We start from the raw sequence: 25619 nt of genomic DNA, 5'->3' as shown, positions 1-25619 counted from the left end.
AAACACTGACATCTCCTCAAATTGTAAATGCAAAAATGGTAAACGCGATCACAGTTTTAGTTTAGTCTATTGCCACGTGTGGCGAGGTACAGTGAAAAGCCTTTGTTGCCTGCTCCAACCAGCCAGTGGGAAGAGAATACCGCTGTTATTTGATCAGTCCAACCTCTTTAATAAAAACACAAAACAAAAATAGTGACAAATGCACAATGTAAAAATGTGTAAAGAGACATTGTATTTCAATCATTCAATTGTGAAATCATGTGTTATTTCAAAAGAGGTGTTTATGGAGAACTATTGCTAAAATGCACAATAGGTTTTTTTTTTTGCTTTCTGCATCAGATGCTTTTTTCAATCGAAAACTTTCTGTTTAAAAACGAATTGGTGACTCCGGGTGCGTTTGCAACGGAAGGCCCGCCGGGTGGTTAATTTACAAGTCTGTGCGGTTCTAGGGGCGATTGGGAAAGGCAGGTCCGATATTAATGACCGGGGATTCTGCTCAGAAGTGTTTTTTTACATTAAAATATAATCAATGAATTATCCCTTTTGATAACAAACATTGTGTAGGCCGGTCTTTTATTCTATTGTTGATCTTTGAGCCCACACCAGATTTACACACCCATATCACTTAGATGAGTGGGGTGGCGGGGGGGGGGGGGGGGGGGGGGAGTTAAGGAAAATTCAAATCGCCGTTCCTGGTTTAGAGCATGGGTTGTCGCCTGAGCGAGCGCCTCGCCTCTGACAACAACCCGCACGGCCTCCAATATTGCATTCGGATCTTTATTTGATTTCTGGTCATGTAGGGAGAGGAGTCAACAGAGGCCAAATTCAGCCTATGGCAGAAGGCACGGGCTGCAGGTTACGGCTATCAGAGCCGTATCTGTCCAGGTTTGAGGTGGTGCAGCGTTGGGCCAGGTACAGAGGCAACGGCGTACATGATAAGCCAGAAACCGCAGCAACACTATTTCTCCCCCCTCACCCATTGTGTTCATTTACTGCACATATTGATCGGTCAGAGCGGTGCAGGGACTCTGAAATGGAGCTGGCGTTCAAAAACGCCCTGTAGAAAATGCAAGCGCTTGTTCCACGGCACCTAACCCTCATTACACATTACACCTGCAGAATGATAATTGCCTTAAAGGGGTAATCTGGCCTTCAGGGGGGTGGGGGCAGAGTCGTGTTGCAAATTCTGTGTGTTTTTTTAATTAACAAGGAATTTAAAAGCCTATTTGACTGGGTGGATATTTCTCGGCTAATCCGGGAACAGCTGACATCAGCTTCCGTTAGTCAACTCCAACAGATCGAACCTTTCGATTGTAACTGGAACGATTTGCATACTGATTCCTTTTCATAGGCACCGAGGTACATAACAGAGCAGAGCTATTCGAATGCAAGTGGCATTACGAGGATATACTGGCCCCAAAACAGGCTCTTCACCCCACGGCCAAGGATTAAGGCTGGACTCTGATTTTTTTTTTTCTCTTCTTAATTTTGTTCCATTTTCTTGATTTTTTTTTTTCGGCGATGGCTTCGAAAGCCAGAAGGGCGAGAGATAGGATGGGACGGCGGGAGGTGGGGAGAGAGGGCAAGGGGACGCCTGGTCCTTCCCTCAAAGTGCAGAGGACTGGCCGGAGAGGTGTTGTGATTAGCCGGCCGCGGGCATCGAAAAGGCGACACCCGGACAAGCTGAGAAAGTTTATTGTTAGCAACCATCCCGCACCCGAACCCTCTACTCCCTTCTGCGCCTCCCCCTCCCCCTTCTCCGACCAAGAGAAGGACCTTGGAAGAGCGGCCCGTCTTCCCATTCAAATTATGCAGATCTGTTTTCCTTGGACCATGTCCGATATTTGACTCTTGCAGGATGGGGTTTTTTTTTAAAAAGGTGCAACATGCCCCGAAACGGCTGCAAATGTGTTATTAAACGTGGATTTCGGTAAGTATATGTCAAGTCAGCATTGCAGGAATTCAAGAGGTGGTGGGTGGGGGGGCGATTGCCATTCGCCATCGGCTGGGTTCCCACTTGTGTGTGTGGCACCCCGCCGCGTTTACAAAGGGGGCAACCGCCCGCCCCTCCGGCTGGGCCGGGCTGTGGGGTGTGTGTGGCGTGGACGCTGAGAGAGACACAGAGAGTATTGCTGCATCACGCTGGTGTTAGGGCGAAAGAACGGCGCATTTCAACCCTTGTGCATAGAAGTCAACATCCGGGCTGGATTGGTGTTGGGGGGGAGGAGGGGAGGGGGGTGCGATGGGAGAGAGGTGGGGAGGGGGAGATGGGAGAGGGGGGGGAGAAAGAAGAGAAGCTGAGAACATGTTTTGATATGATCTGAGTATGGATGGAATTAGAAAGGAACGGTGATAGCAAGGGGGGGGGGCGACGTTTGGAATTATTTTAATGCAAGCTGTCAACTAAAATGTTAAACCCTATTTGTGTATGAGCCGGAGATAAAGTATGAACTGGGGATGGGGGGGGGGGGGGGGGGGGGGGGTTATAACTGAGGAGAGCAGGATTAGTGGAGAAGCGGCCGGTTGATGGCAGCCCCCGTACACGAGGCATTAGGCAATATGCTTGCTTGACATGATATCAGGAGAAGGTAGACAATAATGCTGGAGAAACTCAGCGGGTGCAGCAGCATCTATGGAGCGAAGTGAAGAAGGGTTTCGGCACGAAACGTTGCCTATTTCCTTCGCTCCATAGATGCTGTTGCATCCGCTGAGTTTCTCCAGCATTTTTGTGCACCCTCGATGTTCCAGCATCTGCACAGTTCCTTCCTAAAAACATGATATCAGGAGATATAATTCATCAACTCTGCTCCCAGCTTCCAAGAAGTACAGAAACAGGCAAACTTGCAAACTTTTTTTGAATGGTTTAAAAACAGGAAGTGACGTGCCAGATGTCAGCTTATAATATTTCATATCTACTTCAGATATGGGCCCGCATACAAATCATAATGTAGTTGCTGAAAGATGCCGTGTGACGATTTGCTGCCCTACATAACGTACAGCGCCCGTAATGTCTCGTTCATGTTACATGATCGTTTCATCACCATAATTTAATTAAAGCGAAAATACCTCAATCATGTGTTAACGGTTTAATAGTATATATATATATTATTTTTTTAATGTACACATTTTGAGGTACGTTTCTTTCAACCAAGATGAGAAAACCAACTGAAGGATTTCCTCGTGTAAACTTGAACAAGCCAGACAAGAGACTATTGTGTTCAATTGCGTCGGAAGGGAACTGCAGATGCTGGTTTAAACCGACGATAGACACAAACAAGCTGGAGTAACTCAGCGGGTCAGGCAGCACCTCTGGAGAGGAGGAATGGGTGACGTTTCTGATCGAGACACTTCTTCAGACCCGCTGAGTTACTCCAGCTTTTTGTGTCTGCTACGTACACTTATCTGCTGCAAAACACTTATTAAGGCGGGTGGAACACACAGAGCGATAACTTCACACACACTGATGGCACATCCTAAAATTGCACGCACGGTTTGCATAGCGCTGGGTTGCTGTATGCCCCCCGTTTCTTAGCTGGTGGATGTTAAAATATAGGGTTGTAAAAGTGTGCGAATGAACCCACAATCAGATGCAATCGGTATCCCAATGTGGATCTGCCATATTATAATTTCAAAGTATGTTTTGCAGTGATTCAGCAGTTATATATAAAGCAGGGAATATCAACGCGGTTTATATTCATTTTTTTTTTCATTTTTAAGATATATTTGTTATTGAAACAGAGTACATAAAGATTTCGTCACCAACCCTTTGGGGTTACACGAAGTGCACCCATGATCTGAATGGTGAACTCGCGTTTTAAACGAGCGTTTCGATGTTGCTTTAGAAGTAGGTTCTTATGATAACCGCAGCGGGTGCAGCAGCATCTATGGAGCGAAGTGAAGAAGGGTTTCGGGACGAAACGTTGCTTATTTCCTTCGCTCCATAGATGCTGATGCACCCGCTGGGTGTCTCCAGCATTTTTGTCTACCTTCGATTTTCCAGCATCTGCAGTTCCTTCTTAAAAACTTATGATAACTTATTTATTCCTTATTCAAGAACCGGCGATGCTGTGTTTTAGTTCATAACAGTGTTAAGTTTGATATTGAACGCTGGCTGTGTGTGTGTGTGTGTGTGTGTGTGTGTGTGTGTGTGTGTGTGTGTGTGTGTGTGTGTGTGTGTGTGTGTGTGTGTGTGTGTGTGTGTGTGTGTGTGTGTGTGTGTGTGTGTGTGTGTGTGTGTGTGTGTGTTGCAATCGTCTATGAACTAAACATTTTGTAATCTGCATTGTTCAACTGTTTTTCAGGCATGTGTCTCAAACATGTTAGTGTATATTCCTCTTTAGAGTGTGTTATATTCGCTTTCTTTTATAGTATCGGTGTATATATAGTATAGTTACAGCGTTAAAATTGTGGGTTAAAATGCGAAGCAGGCCCCTGATCGATATTGCAGTGTTAAAGATAACAGCATCATCGATGGCAAGTTTCGATTATTCCAAATTTCACTACCGCTTAATTAATAAGTGACTAGTGGATGTGATAGGCGTACGATTTTATTCACAACTGGTTTTTCCTGTATCAAATGTAGCGCCGACTGAATACACAACTCGTCTCGATTCAAATGCATGCTTCAGATTAAGTTGCAAAATGATCTTCTGATTGCTAGTTGTGCAGTTGTTGATGGTGTTACTCCGAGTTCTGGACCCAAGTTGACAAGGGTGGTGACGGCCCATAAGGTAGACCTCTCCCCTATAGCCGGTGCGGGTGAAATGGGAGATCCTTGCATTAGTTGAGAGAGAGGTACTTACTCAACGATGAAGTAGCCTAGCACCAAATGAGAGGACATATGATATTTTCAAAACAAACAATGATAACGAAGCCACTTTAATGGAAATATGGTTTATTACGATACAAATTACACTGCACAAATAGATAAAATGAATACCCAGTAAGTTAGTGGTGAATAAACCATTTAAAATATAATTGAATGGCTTTGAGCAACAGCGTGAGACGCTCAACTGCTCAGTCCCATTTATTGATTGAGGAGTCGTGTTTTCGATTTTTGTTCTCGCGGCACATTCTTCACTACATCGGTGTGGTATACCCGCAAAGAGGCTCACGTTGATAATTGCAAATTGATTGAGGTTCTTTGAAATGCTATCCTGTTTTAAGCGCGCACGGAGTTTCATAGAGGAGCGTTGATGAAGTAGCGCAATAATAACTAACCAACAGTCACAGCCACGTTGTGTTTATGTTTGCAACAAGGCCGTTGGAATTAACACAATCGCCTTCTTGTGAAACATACAATTTAACATATACTTATGACGGCTTGGTTTACGGAAGAACAATGTGTTCCTGCTTATGAATGGGATACCAGTTAACGCTCTTCAGAAAAGTAACCCTTCAGTTGCCGCTGTTGTTAGTAGTAGGCCCTCTAATTGCCACGGGATAATGCTCATTGACTTACCGACCTTTGTGTTTTAATGGGCGGAGTGTAGGGTAGGTGGGCTAATTGGGGGAACAGCGCGGCACACTCTCGCTCCATGCTTTTCAACCCACTCGCCATTCATGAATCTGTATTATTATGTCCGATGTTTCAGGTTGAACGACTCTTTCCTGGATTTATTTAATTGATCAATGCTCGGGTCCCTCTCTCGTTGACATATCTGCTTTGTGCATCTTAAACATTGACAATTGCTTAACTGCGAGTGTAGATGAGTCCTTGTGTTGGATATTACAGCATGGCTGTTTCCGTTTTGTTCGTGTTGCCATTTAAGGCGAGGACTTGTTCGTGCTGTTGCCTTACAACCGTGTTGGTAAACTAACGCAGACCCTCGATCAACGCCAACGCGGCCCCGAATTAATTAGCCGGGTCTGTTCTGCCAACTACTATAAAACTGTAGAATTTGTATTTCATTCTGGGACTCAACAACAGGAAACAAAATGTCACATCCGGAGAGTTACCGGGAAGAAAAGTTTTCCAGGCAAATTTCCTCTCGATTTCACGCCCAGCTAGTAGACTTCTGCCCCTTTTATAGACATCTTGGACCGTAGTTTTGTAATGGTGAATTAGTACTTACTTTGCATTCCATTTTTGATCGCTTCTTTTAGAAGTATTGTTTTTTTTAATGCGGCCTTAAATGATTCAACTGCTATTTATGGAGGTGTGATCTGTTACATTGTGCTCGTGTCGACAACCGGGCTGTTGATGAAGTCCATCGGATGAAAGGACACATAACCCCACTCCCTTTGAAATGTACTGAGTGGGAAGAATGGTCCCGCCCAGCCTGTCCACTCGCTCCATAGATGCTGCCCGACCCGCTGAGTTTATCCGCCACTTCCTGAAATGGATTTGCTCAACATAATTTAATTACAGAAACTTGAATACTGAGGGGTGAATCAATCTAGGATGGGCATTTGATATTTGGAGGTTTTGTACAAGAATTAGCAGGTGCTAGTCTTGCACCGTGTAACATTTTCCTGAGCAATATCATTGAAAGTGCCGTAGTAAAGCGGAACAGACGTGTACATTTCCAATTAGTCATGGAGTCATACAGCGCGGGGAACAGGCCCTTCGGCCCAATTTGTACATGCAGACCAGCATTTATTGCTGAAGTGGTCCAATTTGCCTGCCTTTGACGCAAATCCCTTCCTGTTTGGATTCCTGGTTATTTGGACGTTTAAATATAAATTTTCTTTTCGCGATTATTTAAATACTTTCCCCGTCACTATTACTTTTATCGTTTCCTTTCAGTTTCTGCAACAACAAAAAATTGCACCAATTTAAACCTTCAACAATTATTATCCCAGCCAAGGAATTTCTCGCGTTCCATAAAACGCGTTGGCTGTTGATAGCCAAGTATTTATTTATTTGCATTTTTGCAAGTAAAGTAAACTATAGTTATCCAGTAACACATTTCCCACCTATATCAGCACGGAGCCAGCCCCGAATTCACCCATTGCTAAGGGAGGAGGTCATTTAAAATACATTGCATTAAACACTGGATAAACTCCGTGTATGTGGACCTGATACATCAAACACAGTGAAACTGAATAACCGTTTTGTTCTCACAAAGTTTGACTCATTCAGCCAACGTTGGTGCATCACAACAGTAATTGATATTCTCCAGCTCAGTTTTACTGCGGAATGTCAAAATAAGGGGGAAGACGAATTGTTGAGATATTTTTAAATGTAAATTCCACACTTTAATAACCCTAGTAGATTTGATCGTCGCCCTGCTTAACTGAATGTCTTGCTTTTAGATTAAATCAATTAGTTTTCTGAAAATGATAAACACCTTTGAAGAAGAGACTCGACCCCAAACGTCACCTGTTCCTTCGCTCCATAGATGCTGCCTCACCCGCTGAGTTTCTCCAGCATTTTTGACTACCTTCGATTTTTCCAGCATCTGCAGTTCTTTCGTAAACACCTTTTCATTGCCTCTTTCGTTTTAAATCCGCCCCGTGAAACACTTCTTGCAATTGCACCACAATGGATTAAAGATCCTGCCGAAATATTTTGGAACGACTGAGGTGAAATTATTTGTAACTTCACTTCTTACATTTACCCTTTTCCCATGCATTGGTGCTTCTTTCGAAAAATTGAGCGCTGTCGTTTCACAATGTAAACGTTAAAACTTAGAGGCAATCACAACACAAATCAAAAGTTGCATTGAATTGAAAATAGTTTTCGATTATGAAGAACACCACCATGTAATTTTAGAAAACAATACAACGTGAATATTACCGGTTGCTGTATTGTTTACAAATAAATATTCGCCAAATTAAGGGTGTTCAAGAATAATAAATAGCTATTTCTCCTTTAGTCCCGTTTTCTATCTCCTCTTTTTCTCTCTCTATTTTCTCTCTTTTCTTCTTTCCCTCACCTCACTGTTCGATATCACGCACTTCTCCATTTCTCTACTATTCGCTTTCTTTTCTTCCATTTACTGAATAAAAAATAATAAAAAATAAAAAATAAATATATATATATATATATATATATTCGCCAAATACAATGAGCGTAATTGATCTTCGTTTTTTCTGTTTTTTAAAAAAGGATTTGACTTTGACCGAATCTATAAAGTGTGTTATCGACAATTTATTTCCAAAATAAAAAAATGAACACAAGTCAGATGACTTTAACGGCACAAAATGAAAGGCGATATAAAATGTGGATTACAAAATGGTGTTTAAAATTAAACTTTACTGATGACTTTTAATAACATGGTAAGTGTCGTCATATTCTGCAGGCAATAAGGTTTGGTTTAACTGTATAATGTGAAAAGACCAGGAAAGAATAATATTAGATTATTACTCCCTTTTTGTGGCCAATCTCGGATTAATGTCATATATGTATTTCAGTAAAGTAAAACGAACATACGTCTGATTGTTTAGGTGAACCACAACCCAAATAACAATTTTAGGTTGATGTTAAAATAAAATTTAAAATTACAAAGAGAATGGAGCCATTTTGCAAAGGTTTTGCTTAGATTTCTATGCCGAGAGTTTTCACTTGCAATTCTCGTTGAATTAGTCGTTATTCTAACAACTTTCAGCGCGACTGCTGCAGAGAGACGGCCATTTGCCAGTTTTAATCCCGTTGATTGTGGCCTTACATTCTTATTTATTTTTACAGGACGAAATAATTTGCATGCCAGCTATCAATAACGCTGTCATTTGTAGGCTTCCAATTGGCGAATTTCACATTATTGATCCTCGAAGCTGTTAATATCTGACATGCAAGGCATGGGGTAATTTTTGCATTATAGAAGGCTGTAATAATTCGAAATCATATTTAAAACCTCGCAGACTCCCCATTCCAACTTAAAATGACCAAAGGCGCCTAATTAATAATTTGAAACACGAAGAGACATTAGGGTGTAAATATTTAATGGGAACAACCCGCTTGCTTAGCAAATAGTTCATAAAATGTGAAACAAGGGGAGATAATGTACGCGCTATAACTTCTGTGGAGATGAAGCCTGCATTAATGGTGTTTGGGAACCATTACCGGGGCCGTGAATAACTAAGTTACCTGGACAATTGCACCATGTATTCTTCTAACACTTATGTCTTGCAGCATGTATTCTGCTAATACTTAGGTGCTAATCCTTATTATGTAATACTTACAAGTGGAATGCGAACAATGCATTTTCGTACTGCCCTCTGTTTGTTTTGTAATCTATCTCCTTTATTGTTGGTACAATAGTAGAACGTTTCACAACTCAGTGAACAAACTGTGGCAATAATACACTAAAGTGTGTGTGTTCACTCAAATTGCTCGCTCACTATCGTATCGCCAACGCCATCCCGCCTCTCGGGGTAATTAAAACATGTCAATTCCACTGACCATGATTTTTGTCAACAGGTTTTTATATGGTTTTTTTTCTCGTGAAATAGAACGACGCGGAAATGAAGGGAGAGCACTTGCTATTTGTGAAAAACATAATCTCAAACAAAATTTAATTCAGAAATTTAACAAATCTCATATCAACCTTTACAGCCCGGTTTTACGAAATTGATTAAATATAGAATAACATCGCAATTTAAAATTAAATACAAAATATTTTGAAAGTTCCAGCAAAAAAGTGTATTTCAATTTTGACCACATTAAAACGGCAGATATTTGTTATATTTTTACAACAGAAAGGGGTATAATAATTGCTGTTTGTGTAAATGTGTAGGAAGGAACTGCAGATGCTGTCATTGATTTAAATCGAATTTCCCACAGAATTGAGAACGTCGTGTATCTCAACTCACGGCTATGTTTCATTTCACGTTAATAACATGGGTATTTATTCAAATTAATCGCCGCCAAATTATTCGCCACGTGCTTTTTGTTCTAATCCTATTCTGCTGCCGCTGCCGCTGCTTTCAGTGCCCGGAATTGTCATCAGCTCACGACCATTTTACATTTTAATTCAGTCACAAAACATATGCGACAAACTCGCGTTCTAACACGAATGAGATTTGCTTGAGTGAGTCCCAACAAAAGTCTAATTTTCCCCTTACAAGCCGCAGAGATGTGAGTGTGAATGAAAATATCGACCAGTATGAGAATATGGGCAGATGCAGTTTTCCACTGAGCACCGTCCTATGTTTGGCTACGAGGCGAACGTGGGCGAGTGTTCATTAAAACTACTTGTACCGCCGTCGGTATAATGAAGTTTAGAGGCTGAGCTGTGTAAATCTAAATAAAGTCAATGAGTGTTTGTGTTATGAAGATGTCACTTCCAACGCGATCACAAATCTACACTGGGGTTTCTGCACCACGTCGTAACAATGGCCAATTTCAAGATCCCTGCGTAACTTCAAAATGCATCGTTTTTACACAATTAACTGAAATCTAAATATTTCCACATGTAATATGTTTACATCGGGCAGCAGGGCTGTGTGTTTGTGGACTGACGAGTCTTTAAAAAAAAACAGGACATAAGTTCATTGTGCTTTCAAGAAAATATTGTGCTTTCAAGAGAATAACACACGTTAGAAATACGGTGTGAAACGGTAGCTTCAAAAACTTTCATAGATTCGCCATTGTAGCTAATTATCTCCCTGCTAACTTTAGTCGCTCCTATTTCCCTTCCCTCGTTCTTATTCAATCTTGTTTGTTGAGAGATCGGTAATAGAGAGAGAAAAATGTCAATACGTAACAAAATTGCATTTTGCGTTTATCAGAGAGTTTTTTTTAAGAGCATGGTGACTGTGGAAGTGGCAGATGTTAAGGTGCAACTGCATTGTCTGATTTGCCTTTTTTGCAATATCACGCTTTCTTTTCCTCTAACATCCAACGGGTATTCCTTGTGTTTTCTGGACTGACAGATGTCTGTTTTCTTGTGGCCAAGTAGGTTCCAAGAAGCTCAACAGGCGAAAGTACAAAAAAAAAGAGTCCGGTTAATCTGCTGAAGCAGCAGCTGTTGGCTTTTGGAGTCTTGAAGCGCCACCTTTGACACGTCCCTTTTCAATCAAGGCAGACCAGCAGCAACTGACCACTACAGGCACCATAAAAGAAGGACGAGAAGACGCCTGATCAAGATGCTGCCACATTTACCCATAACAGACCTTTCAACGTTTTGTTAGATTAGCTGATGCCGGCCTCTATCTTTTTTTAAATTTCAAATGTGTGTGGATTTTCACCCCCTCTCAGCCACCACCTCCCTCCCTCCCCGGCCCCAACAAACACACAAACACTGACCAAATGATTCAGGACCATTAATACTCACACATACACAGAACAGCTTTATTTTAAGAATGGTCCGTGAACAATATGGGTTTTTAGTCTGAAGAAGGGTCTCGACCCGAAACGTCACCCATCCCTTCTCTCCAGAGATGCTGCCTGTCCCGCTGAGTTACTCCAGTATTGTTGTGTCTATAATATGGGTTTATATTAACGTTTTCTTCCAATCCAATGTCACACAATTTTCCATCATATATATTTGTTCTCTGATTTAACCTCCAACTGGTTCGTAGCAGTTAAATTGTTATTCAATTTTTAGAAATTAAATTAAATTCCTGAAGCAGGCAGGTCCAAAATAAACCTATCCGCGGTGATGTCTTCACATAAGCGAATTAATTTAGGAATCTAATATTTCCATAATATCCTATTGACAGCATTATATAAATGTCCGTCCGACCAACTATTTGTCCAACCTAATTCATCGCATTGACCAGGATTCCGCTGAATTAACACAATCGATAATCAGAATATAAGTTATTAATTGATAACATTACTGATGAACATTGGAATCTCGACAATAGCTTGACATGTAATGGTTCCCCTTAATAGTGATTGTTTCATTGTTGCCAAAGATATATTGCAAATAACTGCTGGACACTAGTGCTGTTTAACGCTTATGCTAAGATAATGGCTTAATGATATAACTGCTGTAATGTATCCATCTTAATGCTAAGTGGAGCTTGATTAAACCGATAATAGTGAGCTCGCTGCTGCACTGGTCTGTCTTAAATTCTTTTCATCTGTTTCCTATTGATGTTGTTTGGCTAATTGCATTTTGTCGTTCCATTATTGCTATCATTGTAATTTCATTTAAGGCCGCATCTAAGACTCTTGCTCATACCTACATATATGTGCACTAATATTAGAACATATATAGATATCAGAATTCATGTGTGTGTGTGTGTGTGTGTGTGTGTGTGTGTGTGTGTGTGTGTGTGTGTGTGTGTGTGTGTGTGTGTGTGTGAAATCTGAATGAATATCAATGAATTATAAAATTAGTACACACACACACATGAGAATATATATATGATATTATTGATACACATATATGAATCCTGATAGATATATATACAAAATCTGATAATATATACATATGAAATATGATATATGAATTTATATATATATAAATATGCGTATATGTATATGAATTTTGATACGTTTGATACATTTGCTCCGTTTATATTCATCATTCAATTCTTCCCCATCCAATCAATTTGACCAATTTCATGTGGACCTGTACGGATTCAGTCAAATATCATGATCCATTATGTCATAATTCCGTGCCTCCCGTGGTCCGCCTGCGAGAACAGGGCCACATTTCCCAAACACTTGTTTGCCCTCATCCGTTATTGTTAATCGGGGAACAATAGGCACATCTGTCCCGCTTTTTTGCTTCGCACCTTAGCATCAGAACCAGCGCCTAAAATAGGAACCGTGTCATGTGGCGACCCCTTTACAGAAATCAAATCCTTTGTCTTCCTAAACACATTGCGGCACTTGTGCGTTTTTTTTTTAATTGTTCCTCCGCCAAACGTTAACGTTAAGTTTGAAGTGGTGAACTGGGCGTTGGGAGTGAACTATTACCGACCTAAAAATAGATTGGTGGCTTGGAATTTCTCTCTCTCGCCCGTTTAATTTGTTTGCCAATTTCGCTGCACTGTGGTCGTCAGAAGTGACTTGTGTAGTTAATTAATTCTACATCATCACCTTTTGCTGGCCTATCCAAGCTCAGTTTATTGATCAAACATATATTATACAAATTTAGCTAAACATGTTGCAGCCAGTTTAGGTCTGCATTTTTACTCCCGGCTCATTTTGTCGGCATTTGCAGCCGGCATGCTCAAGCCTGTTCCTCGCTGGCGTGAGACGGGGACACTGGGGAATGGGATGAGGTTTTTTTTTTAATTCTTTTTTTGCGTGTTATTATTTTTAAATAAAGCACCATGCAGAGGAGAGAGACGCCTGGGTCCGATTTACATCAGCAATGGAACAGTACAATTGAGCTAATATTTCTCCCCTCAAAGGGACAAACGGCAACAAAGACTGAATCCAGTGAGATGTTATTCCGGTTGCAAGCATGGAATTAACGGTGGCGGATCCGAGAAGCGAGACAGTTTGGACCGTTCAACAACGTGCGGTGTGATATCCTTGCTCAAATATCTCGGCTTGCCTTGACATTCTGGGATCAGTGGTAATGATACGATCTGCAGGATGCATCTATTGTGTAAATAAGGCGCGCTGGAAACAATAAAATAAAAATGCATTGAATAAAAAGGAATATATATTTATTTTTTAAACGCCTTTTGTGCGTGTTAGATGGAGATCTCGCTGTTGATTGCAATGTGGAGAGGGAGGAAGGGGGCGGGAGAGCAGTGCTATTTGGAGCTTGGAGCTGGTTTGGACGGGAGGCTGTGATTTCATTTAATTGCCTCCTCCTCTCTCGCTGGTTCTGTGTGTGTTTTTGTATTGACACGGGGATCCCGGAAGCGGGAGATGGTCTTCAATTGGTCTCCGAGCGTCGGGGAGGGCTTGCAGTGGAGTGCGCAGAATGTGAGTGCGCACCGCTAATAGCTGAAGGCAGGAGAGAGAGTGGTTGGGGAGAGGCGGTGGGGGTGGCCGTGGTCGGAGAGGGGATGTAGTTGGAGGGAGGGAGGGAGGGAGGGAGGGTGGGGGAGGGTTGCAGCGGCGGCAGCGGCAGCTAGGGAGGGAGGGGGCGGAGGAGAGAGGGAGAGGGGAGGGGGGGGGGGGGGAAAGACAAGCGAAGTGTGGACCAAACACACACAGTGAAGACATGGCTACAGAGGCGGCGAGGGAGCGGAGCGGGCTGGCACCGCGGCTACGGGACATCTAAGCAGAAAATTTAACCAAAAAAAAAATAATATAATAATATTAGAATCGGTGGGAGGTGAGCAAAGCAGGAGAGAGGAAAAAAAAAACAGGAAAGTGGAGGGGGTAAAAAAAGTATTGGGGTTGGCGGGGGGAACAATAGGGCGAATACGGGAAAATAAATGAATGAATGAATGGAAATGCAAAGGGCAAGTGCGCTTTTTGATGTGGAGATCTCACAGAGAAAGGACAGATAGATGTCTGGTGTAAAACGGTGCGTGAATCATGAATGCACAGCTGACGCTGGAGAGCCTGGGCGATCTACACGGAGTACATCATGAGGTGGTGCAGCCAGGAGACTTGCTGAGCAGCCCCGGCCCCCACGGCCGCCCGATCGCCCACCACAGTCTGCCGGTGCACGCCCGCTCCATGGTGTCCAGCATGGCGTCTATGCTGGACGGTGGCGGGGATTACCACCGGCCCCCGGACCACGGCTTGGCCGCCCCTCTGCACCCCACCATGACCATGGCTTGCGAGACGGTGCCCGGCATGAGCGGCACCTACACCACCCTCACCCCGCTCCAGCCGCTGCCTCCCATCTCCACCGTGTCCGACAAGTTCTCCCACCATCACCACCACCACCACCACCACCACCAGCGCCTGGCGGGCAACGTGAGCGGCAGCTTCACCCTGATGAGGGACGACCGCGGCTTGTCCACCATGAACAACCTCTACAGCCACTACCACCACAAGGAGATGAGCGGCATCGGCCAGAGCCTGTCGCCGCTGTCCGGTTCCCCGCTGACCAACGGCCTCGGCTCCATCCACAACCCCCAGCACGGTCTGTCGCCCTACGGCCACCCGGCTCCCATGGCCACTGACAAGATGCTGACCGCCAACGGCTTCGATGGACACCCCGGCATGCTGGGCAGGGCCGAGCAGCACCTGAGCCGCGGTCTCAGCCCCCAGTCAGTGGGCATGGTGTCCATCAACGGGCTGCACCACCACCCCCACATCCACCCACACGTTCAGGGACACGGGCCGGTCAGAAGCGAGCAGCCGCCCCCCTCATCCAACGGGTCGCAGCAGGCGGGCGGCGGCGGCGGAGGAGGAGGCGGTGGTGGAGGTGGTGGGGGCGACGGGGGAGGGGGTGGGGGAGGTGGAAACGGAGGGCCGAACCAGTTGGAGGAAATCAACACCAAGGAGATCGCGCAGAGGATAACCACCGAGCTGAAGCGATACAGCATCCCGCAAGCCATCTTCGCGCAGCGGGTGCTGTGCCGCTCCCAGGGCACCCTGTCCGACCTACTGAGGAACCCGAAGCCCTGGAGCAAGCTCAAGTCGGGCCGGGAGACCTTCAGGCGCATGTGGAAGTGGCTGCAAGAACCAGAGTTCCAGCGAATGTCGGCCTTGCGCTTGGCAGGTAAGCAGTGGTCTGTCTCCTTGTTCCCGTCCCCCACACGGTACATACTCCTCAATCCCAACCCACACTCGCACCCGGTCTCACACACTCATCTGGGCTGCTTATTGTTAACATATGATCGTGGCTACAGCGGCGATCTAACATTGCCCCCACTCTCCCTCTCCCTCTCTCTGTCTGTCTCTCTGTCTGTCTGTCTCTCCCCCCCTCTCTCTCTCTCTCTCTCTCTCTCCCTCTCTCTGTGTCTGTCTATCTGTCTGTCTCTCCCTCTCTCTGACTGTCTATCTCTCTGTCTGTCTGTCTGTCTCTCTCTCTCTCTCCACCTCTCGCTCTCTCTCTCTCTCTCTCTCTCACTCTGTCTCTCTCTCTCTCTCTCTCTCTGTGTCGGTCTGTCTGCCTCTCCCTCTCTCTCTCTCCCTCCCTCTCTCTCTCTTTCTCTCTCTCTCTCTCTCCCTCTCCCTCTCTCTGTTCCCCGATGTCTGGTACCCAATGATAAACACTGCACCGCTGTAGAATGGACAGGCGTCATTTAAAGATGCCACTATATTTTGGGGGTCTCGGCCACTCTCGATGCTAGCCCATGAGCCAAATTCCATTGACAGTAAACCTCTCGCTTTGTAGTCACAGTGTGACGATACACCGGGCTCCAGGGGACACAGGGATCCAAATATTCTTCGAAAAACGCCCTTGAAAATAAACTACTACCGATCGCAGCACGTTCTGGATTGAGAGTGAAACCAAGCTTGACATGAACTGGCGATATTTTCAGCCCCGTAATTTTATTGACCGTTAGATTTATTGCCCGTCGGTTTGCGGAATTAAAGGCGGGTTGTTACTTTGGCTAACTTTTGGATTGTGTGGTAGCTAGCGGGAGAAGGTCTGGGTATGTCCTCTCGGTGTGGCCCTGCGTGAGGCTTTGTTAATTAACTGATAGGTCTCTATTAATTTTTCCCAAGAGAAGGGGAGGCAGTCAATGTGGGCAGAGTCAGGGCCAGTGATCCGTTGCACACTGACTCTGCCGTTGCACTCGCGGGCAATATTAATCTAGTTCTAACTGCACAAAGAGAGGCTGCATTTTCTCCTGTATTTCTTCAAAGCAGCACCTTTATATAAAGCGAGCAAGGAACTAATGCAATGAATCTCTCCACATTCCATCTGTAAAAATATGTATGGGGGACTTTAATGTTGGGTTTAAAGCGAATTGCAGCACATTAGGAAGCAGGTTGATCAACGTGAGGTTTCGCCTGAAAATATATTCTATTTTGAGGGGAAGTATTACTCCAGCCTCGTCAAAATGGGCAATAATTTGGTGAATGAAACCCAGCGATGATTTGAATCATTTCTGCATTAAATCAAAACGATGGGATGAATCCTTTGAATAATTCCTTTACAATGTATCTTGGTCACAGTAGTTTAAAAAAAACAGTGTAGATGTATTTAAGTGATATATCTATCCCTGGTTCTTTGTGCTCAGTAATTTAAACACAACCCCTATTGCAGGCAGCGAGTGCATGCGTGCGCCCGAGTAAATAAGTGGCGGAGAAATCTCCATCGAACGATTGATTGCATTCGCGTTGTTCGATTTTTAGTCGCTGCCTTGAGTGTATTTTTACGACAATTTTGTCGACCTCAGTGTACATTTATTTGTATGGATCGATACTGGAAACAACCACTTGAATTAGAAAACGTTGTGCAGTCTTATGGGTGATATCGGAAGCAGAGGCTGCCAAAGCGGCTCGCCTGATATTGGGCTAGTCCGCCCTCCCATTCCAACACAAAATAGCCACGCACTGATTTGGATTGCTAATCAACTCTTCAACCACAATGGTTCTCGTTAGTGGATTAATATGCATTTATTTCAGTTATTTCGCCCTGGCCTCCGAAAGATATTACCGAGTTAGTTGCCATGACAGTTACATTGCGATTTTGTTGTTGTTGTCCATTAAGTAATACATGTTTAAGTGGAGCCGTTATATTTACAGCTACTAAACATAACAACCTGATAGAAAGCTATCCAAACGTGTCCTAACCTGTGATCTATTATTCAGTCAATTCATTTATTATTTATCCTTTCACACTGAACAACTGAGATCCCGGTTTACACACAAATTAAAAGAGGTGTCTGCCTGCCCGAGTGAAATGTACAGCCGCCCCTCTGCACAAGCAAGTCCAATTCCTAAAATGTGCTTCCCTGATATCAATAATCGCCACGACATTCCACCAGGACAATTACATCCGATTTCAGACGATTTGAAAATGTGTCATTAACTTAAATGCCGCCCATCCTGAGTTGTTGGTCTTTGGGAGAATTAACAGTCTTTGAAGCTGATGGTGAGAGGGGGTGGGGTGGGGGGGGAGGGGGGATCAGTTGGCTCCTGTTCAGGTAGATACCTTCTTTGATCCCACCAACCCGGACCTGAGATGCTTCCAGTGTCCTTGCTTTCTTTACGACACTTTTTAAGACAAATAATTAAAAATAGTATTTTGGTGTAGAAGCCGAAACTATAACATTGACTAGGTGTGATGTGTTATTCATCCACCTCCCTCGTTGTTTCCTCGAGTTAGCCTTCCTGTTCTTGACTCTTCCTGCGAATTCCTGAGGGGTTTCTGGTACCGAGATTACATTGAACCTGCCGCAAACAGTCTCACAATTGGTAGTTACATATATTGGGGTCTTGACACCCTCTGTACTATTTCAAATGCAAGCAGAAGATACTAATTGTAAGGCTGACATTCTCAACACCCCCGTTTCTTCGTTCCTTGCCGCCTATATTCCAGATGTAACTGTTTCAATGCGCGTTTGCTTTAATAAAAGCCGCTGCTTATATTTATATTTTAATCACATTTGGATTATTGTATTTTTAAGGGGTTAATTAACACCTGGCTTCAGCTTTAGATGGAGAAATTAAATAAAACTTGAACGGGCTGTCATTGATAATTTAGAAAACGTTAATACTCGGACTGTTGTGACTGGAATAATTTCAAATATCAATTTTCGGATGTTAGACATAGTATTTGGTGGTGGTGGGGGTGGGGGGGGGAGAGACTACACGAAGCTTCCTTTGGTGGTCTGGGAAGGGTGATGGGTTTCGGGGAGATTGGCTTGAAAAGGTACCCACAGTAGACACTGACTGACACATGTTGTCAGTAGCTGCTGACAGACGCATGAACACCAGTAGCAATTAACTCCACAGCACACAGTGTACTTATTCTCAAAATGCATTCCCTTTCCCCCCACTGTACCAAAAGGCAGATTTAAATCTCCATACAATGCCTTGTAGATTAAATACAGAGACCAGGAATCTCTTACAGAAATGCAATTGTCGAAAATGGGATTATTAACCTGGCAATTGTGTTCATTTGAATAATAAGAATGTAAAACTGTGTAAGGAGGTAAATGACAATTAGTTTCAAAGTTTGTTTTTAAATATTCAAAATCCTAGATGAGTTCGTTCAAAAACACTATTAGCAGCGGAAGTGCTTTTTTTTTAACATTACGTAGGAATGAGTTAATTCGATTCAAATGAGGACCGTTTCACACCGCCCACTAGTTGCGCTTCAAAAGGCAAATTAGGTGACCATTGATATTTATTTCCCCAGTGACTGTTGATGTTTTGCCCCCAGATATAATTGGGGATGTCGGGGTCTACAGGTGGAGTGAGGACAGGCTCTGAAACCAATGGAAATCTCTCGTCATTTTACTATCAAGAACTGTAGCCAAATTTTATAAACAGCCCTACATATGTAAATATAGGCTTTAAAATCGGTATTTTGTGAATCTATTAGCAAGACAGTTCTTTGGTTGCGACCTATACAACAGAGAGGCACACGGAACCACGGGTTTGAGGGTGCGGTCAGTTAAAATTAAATTTGTAAATAGTTCTCATTTTTGAAAACAGTCATCCTTTTCTCCCTGTCATTACTATAGTCAAGTGTCAGTATTCGCATTGTCTTGGCGTGAGGTTCCCTCCAAAGTAGTTGGTTCCAAACAGGCACAAAAGAGTTGGTGCAAAATATGACTGGTGTCATTTCCAGCAGCTAACGCGTTTTGGGGGGCAAAATATTCTCTTGTGCCATGTATGTAGATCAGAGACTGTGTCTCAGGGGTTGTCAGAACAATATTATACCATATCAATGTGTGGGTTATTCACTACACTTCGCCACAGTCGGCGCCTCGGCGGTGGCACCGTTTTGCAAATGGTCATCGATAATATTTGAGATGAATTATTTTTATTTGCATCTGGGCCCCAATTAATCGCTGAAATATCGTGACGGGGGGAAATGTCACCGCCGTACTTTTTAAATGTTATACTTAAATTGTGAAACAATCACTTTGCTGCGAATGATTTATTTGGGGTGTGTTTTATGTGTTTTATGTCGCGTTGCTTGGAAACCAGAAATTGTTAATTATTTCGGCTGAATCTTCTAACAAGGGCTTGATATGTTACAAGAATTATGGCACGTGCTCTCCAGAAAAAAAGGTCTCGTGATTAATTATATAATTAAAATTCTGACCTAGAAGTCCCCTTCTGTGGAAGTGGACAGGGTTTTTTTTGTTTGAGACGAAATTGTGGAGTGTGGCATGGTTCTTTGTGTCTTCGGAAGAACTTCACTTGGGTGGAAGCGTTAGAGTTCACATGATGTGAAAACATTAGTCTCAACTGTTTGCCCGCTGTTTGCTTGTTTGCATTGCGATGATAAGAATGGTGATACCGGTTATGGAATATTTCAGGCTAAATGCATGGACTATGGGAAAGTTTTGCACCTGTGACATTTCCTGACGTTGCTTGACAGTGTCCTTGTAAACCCATTGATTTATAACGGCCTAATATCCAACCACATTTGCTTTCTGTTAATATTTGCCTAAAGTGAAGGAATCTACCAACACTAAAACATAGAGTCACTGATATTCGGACAAGTAACACTATGGCATATTTAAGGATGTTAATGATGTTTGTTTTTTTTTTAATATGGCGCCGTTTTCGAAATATTTAGCCTTCAACCGTGTCCTAAGAATGCTGGAGTTTAGTGGAAGTTTAGCCCCATTGTCTTCAGTGTTAAAACATATTACACACACAGAATGAGGAGGGAGGAACTGCAGATGTCACCTGTTCTTTTTCTCCAGAGATGCTGCCTGCCCCGCCGAGTTACTCCACCTTTTTGTGTGTATCTTCGGTTACACACACAGAATTTCAGCAAGTGTGGGGACTTTGGTATCATTGCAACCAAACGCACTGTCAAACTGGCGGTTTTGGATCAGTATTACATATTGTTGGTTCGTTCGGTGTCTGTGCAACAATTTCACCTCGATTAAGTTGGGTAAATAATTAAAAGCGCAATTGATAGCCTATTTTTTTTTTTTTTGAAACTGCGGAGATGACGACAGTGTGTAATTAATAGTTGAACGATGAAGTTTAAAGTGTTATCTGCCTATATCTAATTTGAGTGAAGTGATTGATTTAGGTCAAATGACGTGTGTGTGTGTGTGTGTGTAAGGCAATTAAAGGGAGATTGCGGAAGACTGAGAACCTGACGCAGCTTTTTCAGCGGGGGCTACTTTTAATTTTCCCAATTATCATTCTAGACACCTTGCTACTTGTTGTGGCCGGTCACACTCAGTGGAAACATCCATGACAATTATGTTGATCGGTTTATTCGCAAATTAGTTGTGAGAGGGGGCAACGAAATAACAAAAGAAATCTCCCATCGCTACCACACGGTGGGTTTTCAATTTAGTTCAGATATTGGGTGTAAACGCGAGTGTTCTTGCGGGTTAGAATTGCATGTGTGTTTGTGTAAATAGAAACACTAATAATTTTTTTACACCCTAAATTTTATTTTTTTTCTATAGAAGGTGTGTTATATACTTAACATTTTTTTTAAAAGGGAGGGAAATGCGGTTTTTGTCCTCGGTGTTAAATATTTGTGTAAAGAGTTTAAAATCTACCCCCCGTCCGCCAACGTGATAACATGGTAAACATCTTCAAACACGTGTTCACACTAATCAGGATCTTTAAAGAGCTTCAGAAGGAACTGTGCAGATACTGGAAAATCGAAGGTACACAAAAATGCTGGAGAAACTCAGCGGGTGCAGCAGCATCTATGGAGCGAAGGAAATAGGCAACGTTTCGTCCCGAAACGTTGCCTATTTCCTTCGCTCCATAGATGCTGCTGCACCCGCTGAGTTTCTCCAGCATTTTTGTCTATCTTTAAAGAGCTAATGAGTTCCCTTCCAAAGGACCAAGGCGCCACCTCCTGCTCGTATCTCCAGCTACAGCTCCTGACGTCAGGGGCTGAGTATATATTTATGGCTGTAAACAGCCACGTTTGTAGCAGTAATTTAGCACAAGAAGCCATTACAAGACTGTTGGCTGGAGGCAGCAGTCTGGGAGAATTGGGCCGACGCATAATTATGGATGACTCGACGGATCTCTAATTATCCGGTGATTTCATCGGAGTTTGTTTATGTCCAATTTACAACCGGCTGGGATTAAATACAATTTGGGTGATCCTATTGTGAAACAATGTGGTGGCAATAGAGATTAATTGGATTACTGCTGACTGCGGATTGTAATCCCACGGATTGGTTTAATTTTACAACCTGAGATTGGGTTTTTTTTTTAGAGAAGGATTGGAATTCTTCCTTTTGATGGCGCCGGCGTTTCTCGGGCAAAACCCCTTTGTGGAGTTTCCTTTCAGCACCGGGGACAGCTCCACTGCCTCGATCTTCCCACTTCCATCACGCCAAATATTGCTCTTTGAATGTTTGCATCCCATTTTAAACGACGACCTTAAGTTGCAGTTTTTAAAATCGATACTCTCATCTTCTCCTTGGTTATTTACATGATAAATGGCACCTGACAACTCTCTCTTTATCTCGGGCTGCTAGTTATGTAGCTCCCCGCGTGGAGTGGGTCTTTTTACCTCCCGAGATGAGGCTGTTGACCTCTGCTGAAGCATAGTTCATTGGACAGCCACAGCTCAGTCGCGTCTCACTCGCTGACAACTGAAAGCTTTTAATTAAGCAATGCGGATTTTAAAGGGGGGGAAAAAGACCCAACCCATCCAAAGCGATAGAGAATTAGTTCTTCGTGCAAGGGTACAGAGGTAGAAATCGAAGGAAGTTTTCATCAAAATGCCTCCGCAGTGTGACTGAGAAAACTGATTATTGGGAGATTTGAATGTTTCCAAAATATTGCTTTTGCTGCATTATGTTTATGAAAATGATTTAAGATGAAGGCAAATGGCACCGTTTATAGAAACTACAACATAACATTTCATTTGGGTCAGTGATTATTGGTCCTCTTTTTTAACGCATCCATCTCAATTCGCAGAAAGCAACTATTTATCGAGCCCATCTAGAATTGGTCTAATATGTAGTTCATTTTCAGAGTAGTCACGGGAGTGGAATTCTGTTCTACCGCGCCATCTATTGATCTGTAGTTGAATTTTCATGTCGTTGTCTAAAGGAATCTTATTCTGTGTGCGCATACTGTCATCGCCTCTGTCCAGTTGCGTTGTGTCACAGCGCAACAACAGCGACAACAACAACAACAAATCTAAGTCTATCCACACCCTCAAATCAAATTCCGGCGTCCGTTTGTTTTTTACACATTAAGGGAGCCAGATTGGGAGACAAAATGAGGTCAGGTGCAGGGCACCCACAACCTGGCAGCTGTACTCGAGAGAGTTGGGCGAGTTCCTGGATAGGGAGAGAACGGAAGAAATGGACGCGGACTTGGAGTCAGATGGTTCTGGACAAGGTAACATAGAAAATACCCGCAGAGTTAACGATCAGAATGAGTTGGTTGGCCAATGTTTAGCAAAAAATAAATGTTCATCCCCATATTTGATGTATGTTGATTTGAATATTGAATGTATGTCGATTTCGGCACAGATATGTTTTAAAGATAATTTAAACGCTGTTCCTGAGACCACCTTTATAACGGTGCCTTCCGTGTGGCCAATATTATCAATCTCACACAACTGATTACAATTAGGTTGTGGACACAAAGAACTGCAGATGCTGAAACCCTGAGCAATACACAAACTGTTGGAGTAACTCAACGGGAGATAGGCACAAAAAGCTGGAGTAACTCGGCGGGACAGGCAGCATCTATGGAGAGAAGGAATCAGTGACCTTTCGGGTCGAGACCCGTCTCCAGACCTCCAACGTGTCTGGCGAGAAGGGTCCCATCGACTGTCAATTCCCTTCACAGATGCTGCCTGACCTGCTGAGTTTCTCAAGCAATTCGTATTTCTCATTTAAGTTGTTGCCAGTAATCAGCCAGAAATGGACAAATTGTCCTCTGTGAATGAAATCTCTAATCGTTAAATGACTAATTGGAAAAAGTAAGAAAGACTGGTCCAAAATATGCACATCTAGATGTGATCCGAATAATAGAAACATATCAAATTATAAAAGGACTGGACAAGCTGGATGCAGGAAAAATGTTCCCAATGTGGGGCGAGTCCAGAACCAGGGGCCACAGTCTTAGAATAAAGGGGAGGTCATTTAAGACTGAGGTGAGAAAAAAACCTTTTCACCCAGAGAGTTGTGAATTTATGGAATTCCCTGCCACAGAGGGCAGTGGAGGCCAAGTCACTGGATGGATTTAAGAGAGAGTTAGATAGAGCTCTTGAGGCTAGTGGAGTCAAGGGATATGGGGAGAAGGCAGGCACGGGTTATTGATTGGGGATGATCAGCCATGATCACAATGAATGGCGGTGCTGGCTCGAAGGGCCGAATGGCCTCCTCCTGCACCTATTTTCTATGTTTCTATGTTCCTATGTAATGCACTATATGTGGTCCATATAATGCAAATCTAAAGTGGTCCATTTAATGCACTAGATGTGGTCCATATAATGCAACTCCCGACGTGGTCCATATAATGGAACATGATATGTCTTTACATCGTTTCTCGCCTTGCCTGCTATTTTTCTCCGGGTGTCGATTAATATTGATGGCTTTGTCTTGCAGCGTGCAAAAGAAAAGAGCAGGAGCATGTGAAGGAGAGAGGCGCCGCACCCAAGAAGCCTCGGCTGGTCTTCACGGATGTTCAGCGCAGAACTCTCCACGCAATATTCAAAGAAAACAAGCGTCCGTCCAAAGAATTGCAAATCACCATTTCCCAACAGCTGGGGTTGGAGCTGAGCACCGTCAGCAATTTCTTTATGAACGCGCGTCGGAGGAGTTTGGATAAATGGCAGGACGATGGCAGCTCCAACTCAGTCAACTCATCTTCCTCATCAAGCACTTGTACCAAAGCATGAAGGAGAACCCCCCCGGACTAAACCTCGGTGGAATAGCTTTAAAATAAACGACCAGGACCTCCAGGAAGCAGGTTTAATTAATGAACTCAGACAGTATCATATTTATATACCCAACGAAACCAAAGACTTAATTAACCTGCATTAAAGCCTCCGTTCTACAACACTTTATTAAGACTTTTTGCAAAAAAAAAGGAATGGGGCCGCTGGCTGTACATGTTCACCATTCAGCGTCGTTCAGTGTGCGTGGCTGTAAATGTCGTTGGGAACATCAGACATCACTTCACAAACAATGACTCATTTCATCTCCTCGGGATATCCCACCTTGTAGAAATGCCAGTGTACGTGCCAGTGGCCAGAGACTTTGCAACGGGGCTGGTCTTCGGGTTGTGCTCAGGCGCGGCCCCTGACGAATTCGTGGAGTCGTTCTGTGTGTACCTTTTGGAATGTGGTAGGACTCGAGCCTTTTTGCGGGTTGAAGGCAAAGGGCTCCGATTCCGCGCACAGTTCACCAACGCTCCGACAACTGTTCCGTCACCTTATCACTACTCCATTCTCTTTGTATCGCAGGCAGAGGAAATGCGACAGCTGATGACCAAAAAAAAAAATCATTCTACACCACCCCAACCCCAGTATTTTAGATGAAAAGTACGTTTGGATAACAAAGAACGGGATAAATGACAGGGAGATTTCGCCAGAAGCACAAATATTAGTTGAACTGGGAGTTCCCACATCCACCACGACCAGTTTCAGATCTCTATCCAAATAGATTTTGCACGCCAAATTAATGATATGGCAATTTATTTATGATCATTTGCTTTATATGTTACAGACGTTAACCAATAATGGTAGAATCAATTAGGAATCATT

The 25619-nt window shown here is 43.4% G+C and overlaps 1 protein-coding gene and 1 long non-coding RNA gene across 2 annotated transcripts; both read left to right on the top strand.

Annotated features, from left to right (window-relative positions):
- Nucleotides 1-1250: 1250 nt before the first annotated feature.
- Nucleotides 1251-11939, top strand: LOC116991534. The gene is made up of 3 exons (XR_004416815.1): nucleotides 1251-1930; nucleotides 8054-8223; nucleotides 10842-11939. It is a non-coding gene; the product is annotated as an uncharacterized LOC116991534 (long non-coding RNA).
- Nucleotides 11940-13997: 2058 nt separating this feature from the next.
- Nucleotides 13998-25398, top strand: onecut1 (one cut homeobox 1). Its single transcript, XM_033050107.1, has 3 exons — nucleotides 13998-15173; nucleotides 15207-15482; nucleotides 24460-25398. The coding sequence occupies exons 1-3, from the start codon at nucleotides 14345-14347 to the stop codon at nucleotides 24750-24752; spliced, it is 1398 nt and encodes a 465-aa protein (XP_032905998.1). The 5' UTR covers nucleotides 13998-14344; the 3' UTR covers nucleotides 24753-25398.
- The last annotated feature ends 221 nt before the right edge of the window (nucleotides 25399-25619 follow it).

This window comes from Amblyraja radiata, chromosome 34, assembly GCF_010909765.2.
Source record: "Amblyraja radiata isolate CabotCenter1 chromosome 34, sAmbRad1.1.pri, whole genome shotgun sequence".
NCBI lineage: Eukaryota > Metazoa > Chordata > Chondrichthyes > Rajiformes > Rajidae > Amblyraja > Amblyraja radiata.
The sequence above is the reverse complement of the archived record's forward strand: the minus strand, read 5'-3'. Positions and strand labels throughout refer to the sequence as shown.

Bases quoted from the DNA above. Each gene is read 5' to 3' on its own strand.
- onecut1 (XM_033050107.1), top strand. From the start codon at position 14,345: ATGAATGCACAGCTGACGCTGGAGAGCCTGGGCGATCTACACGGAGTA. The intron at 15,174-15,206 runs GCGGTGGTGGAG...GCGACGGGGGAG, and splicing joins CGGCGGCGGCGGAGGAGGAG to GGGGTGGGGGAGGTGGAAAC. The intron at 15,483-24,459 runs GTAAGCAGTGGT...TTTGTCTTGCAG, and splicing joins GTCGGCCTTGCGCTTGGCAG to CGTGCAAAAGAAAAGAGCAG.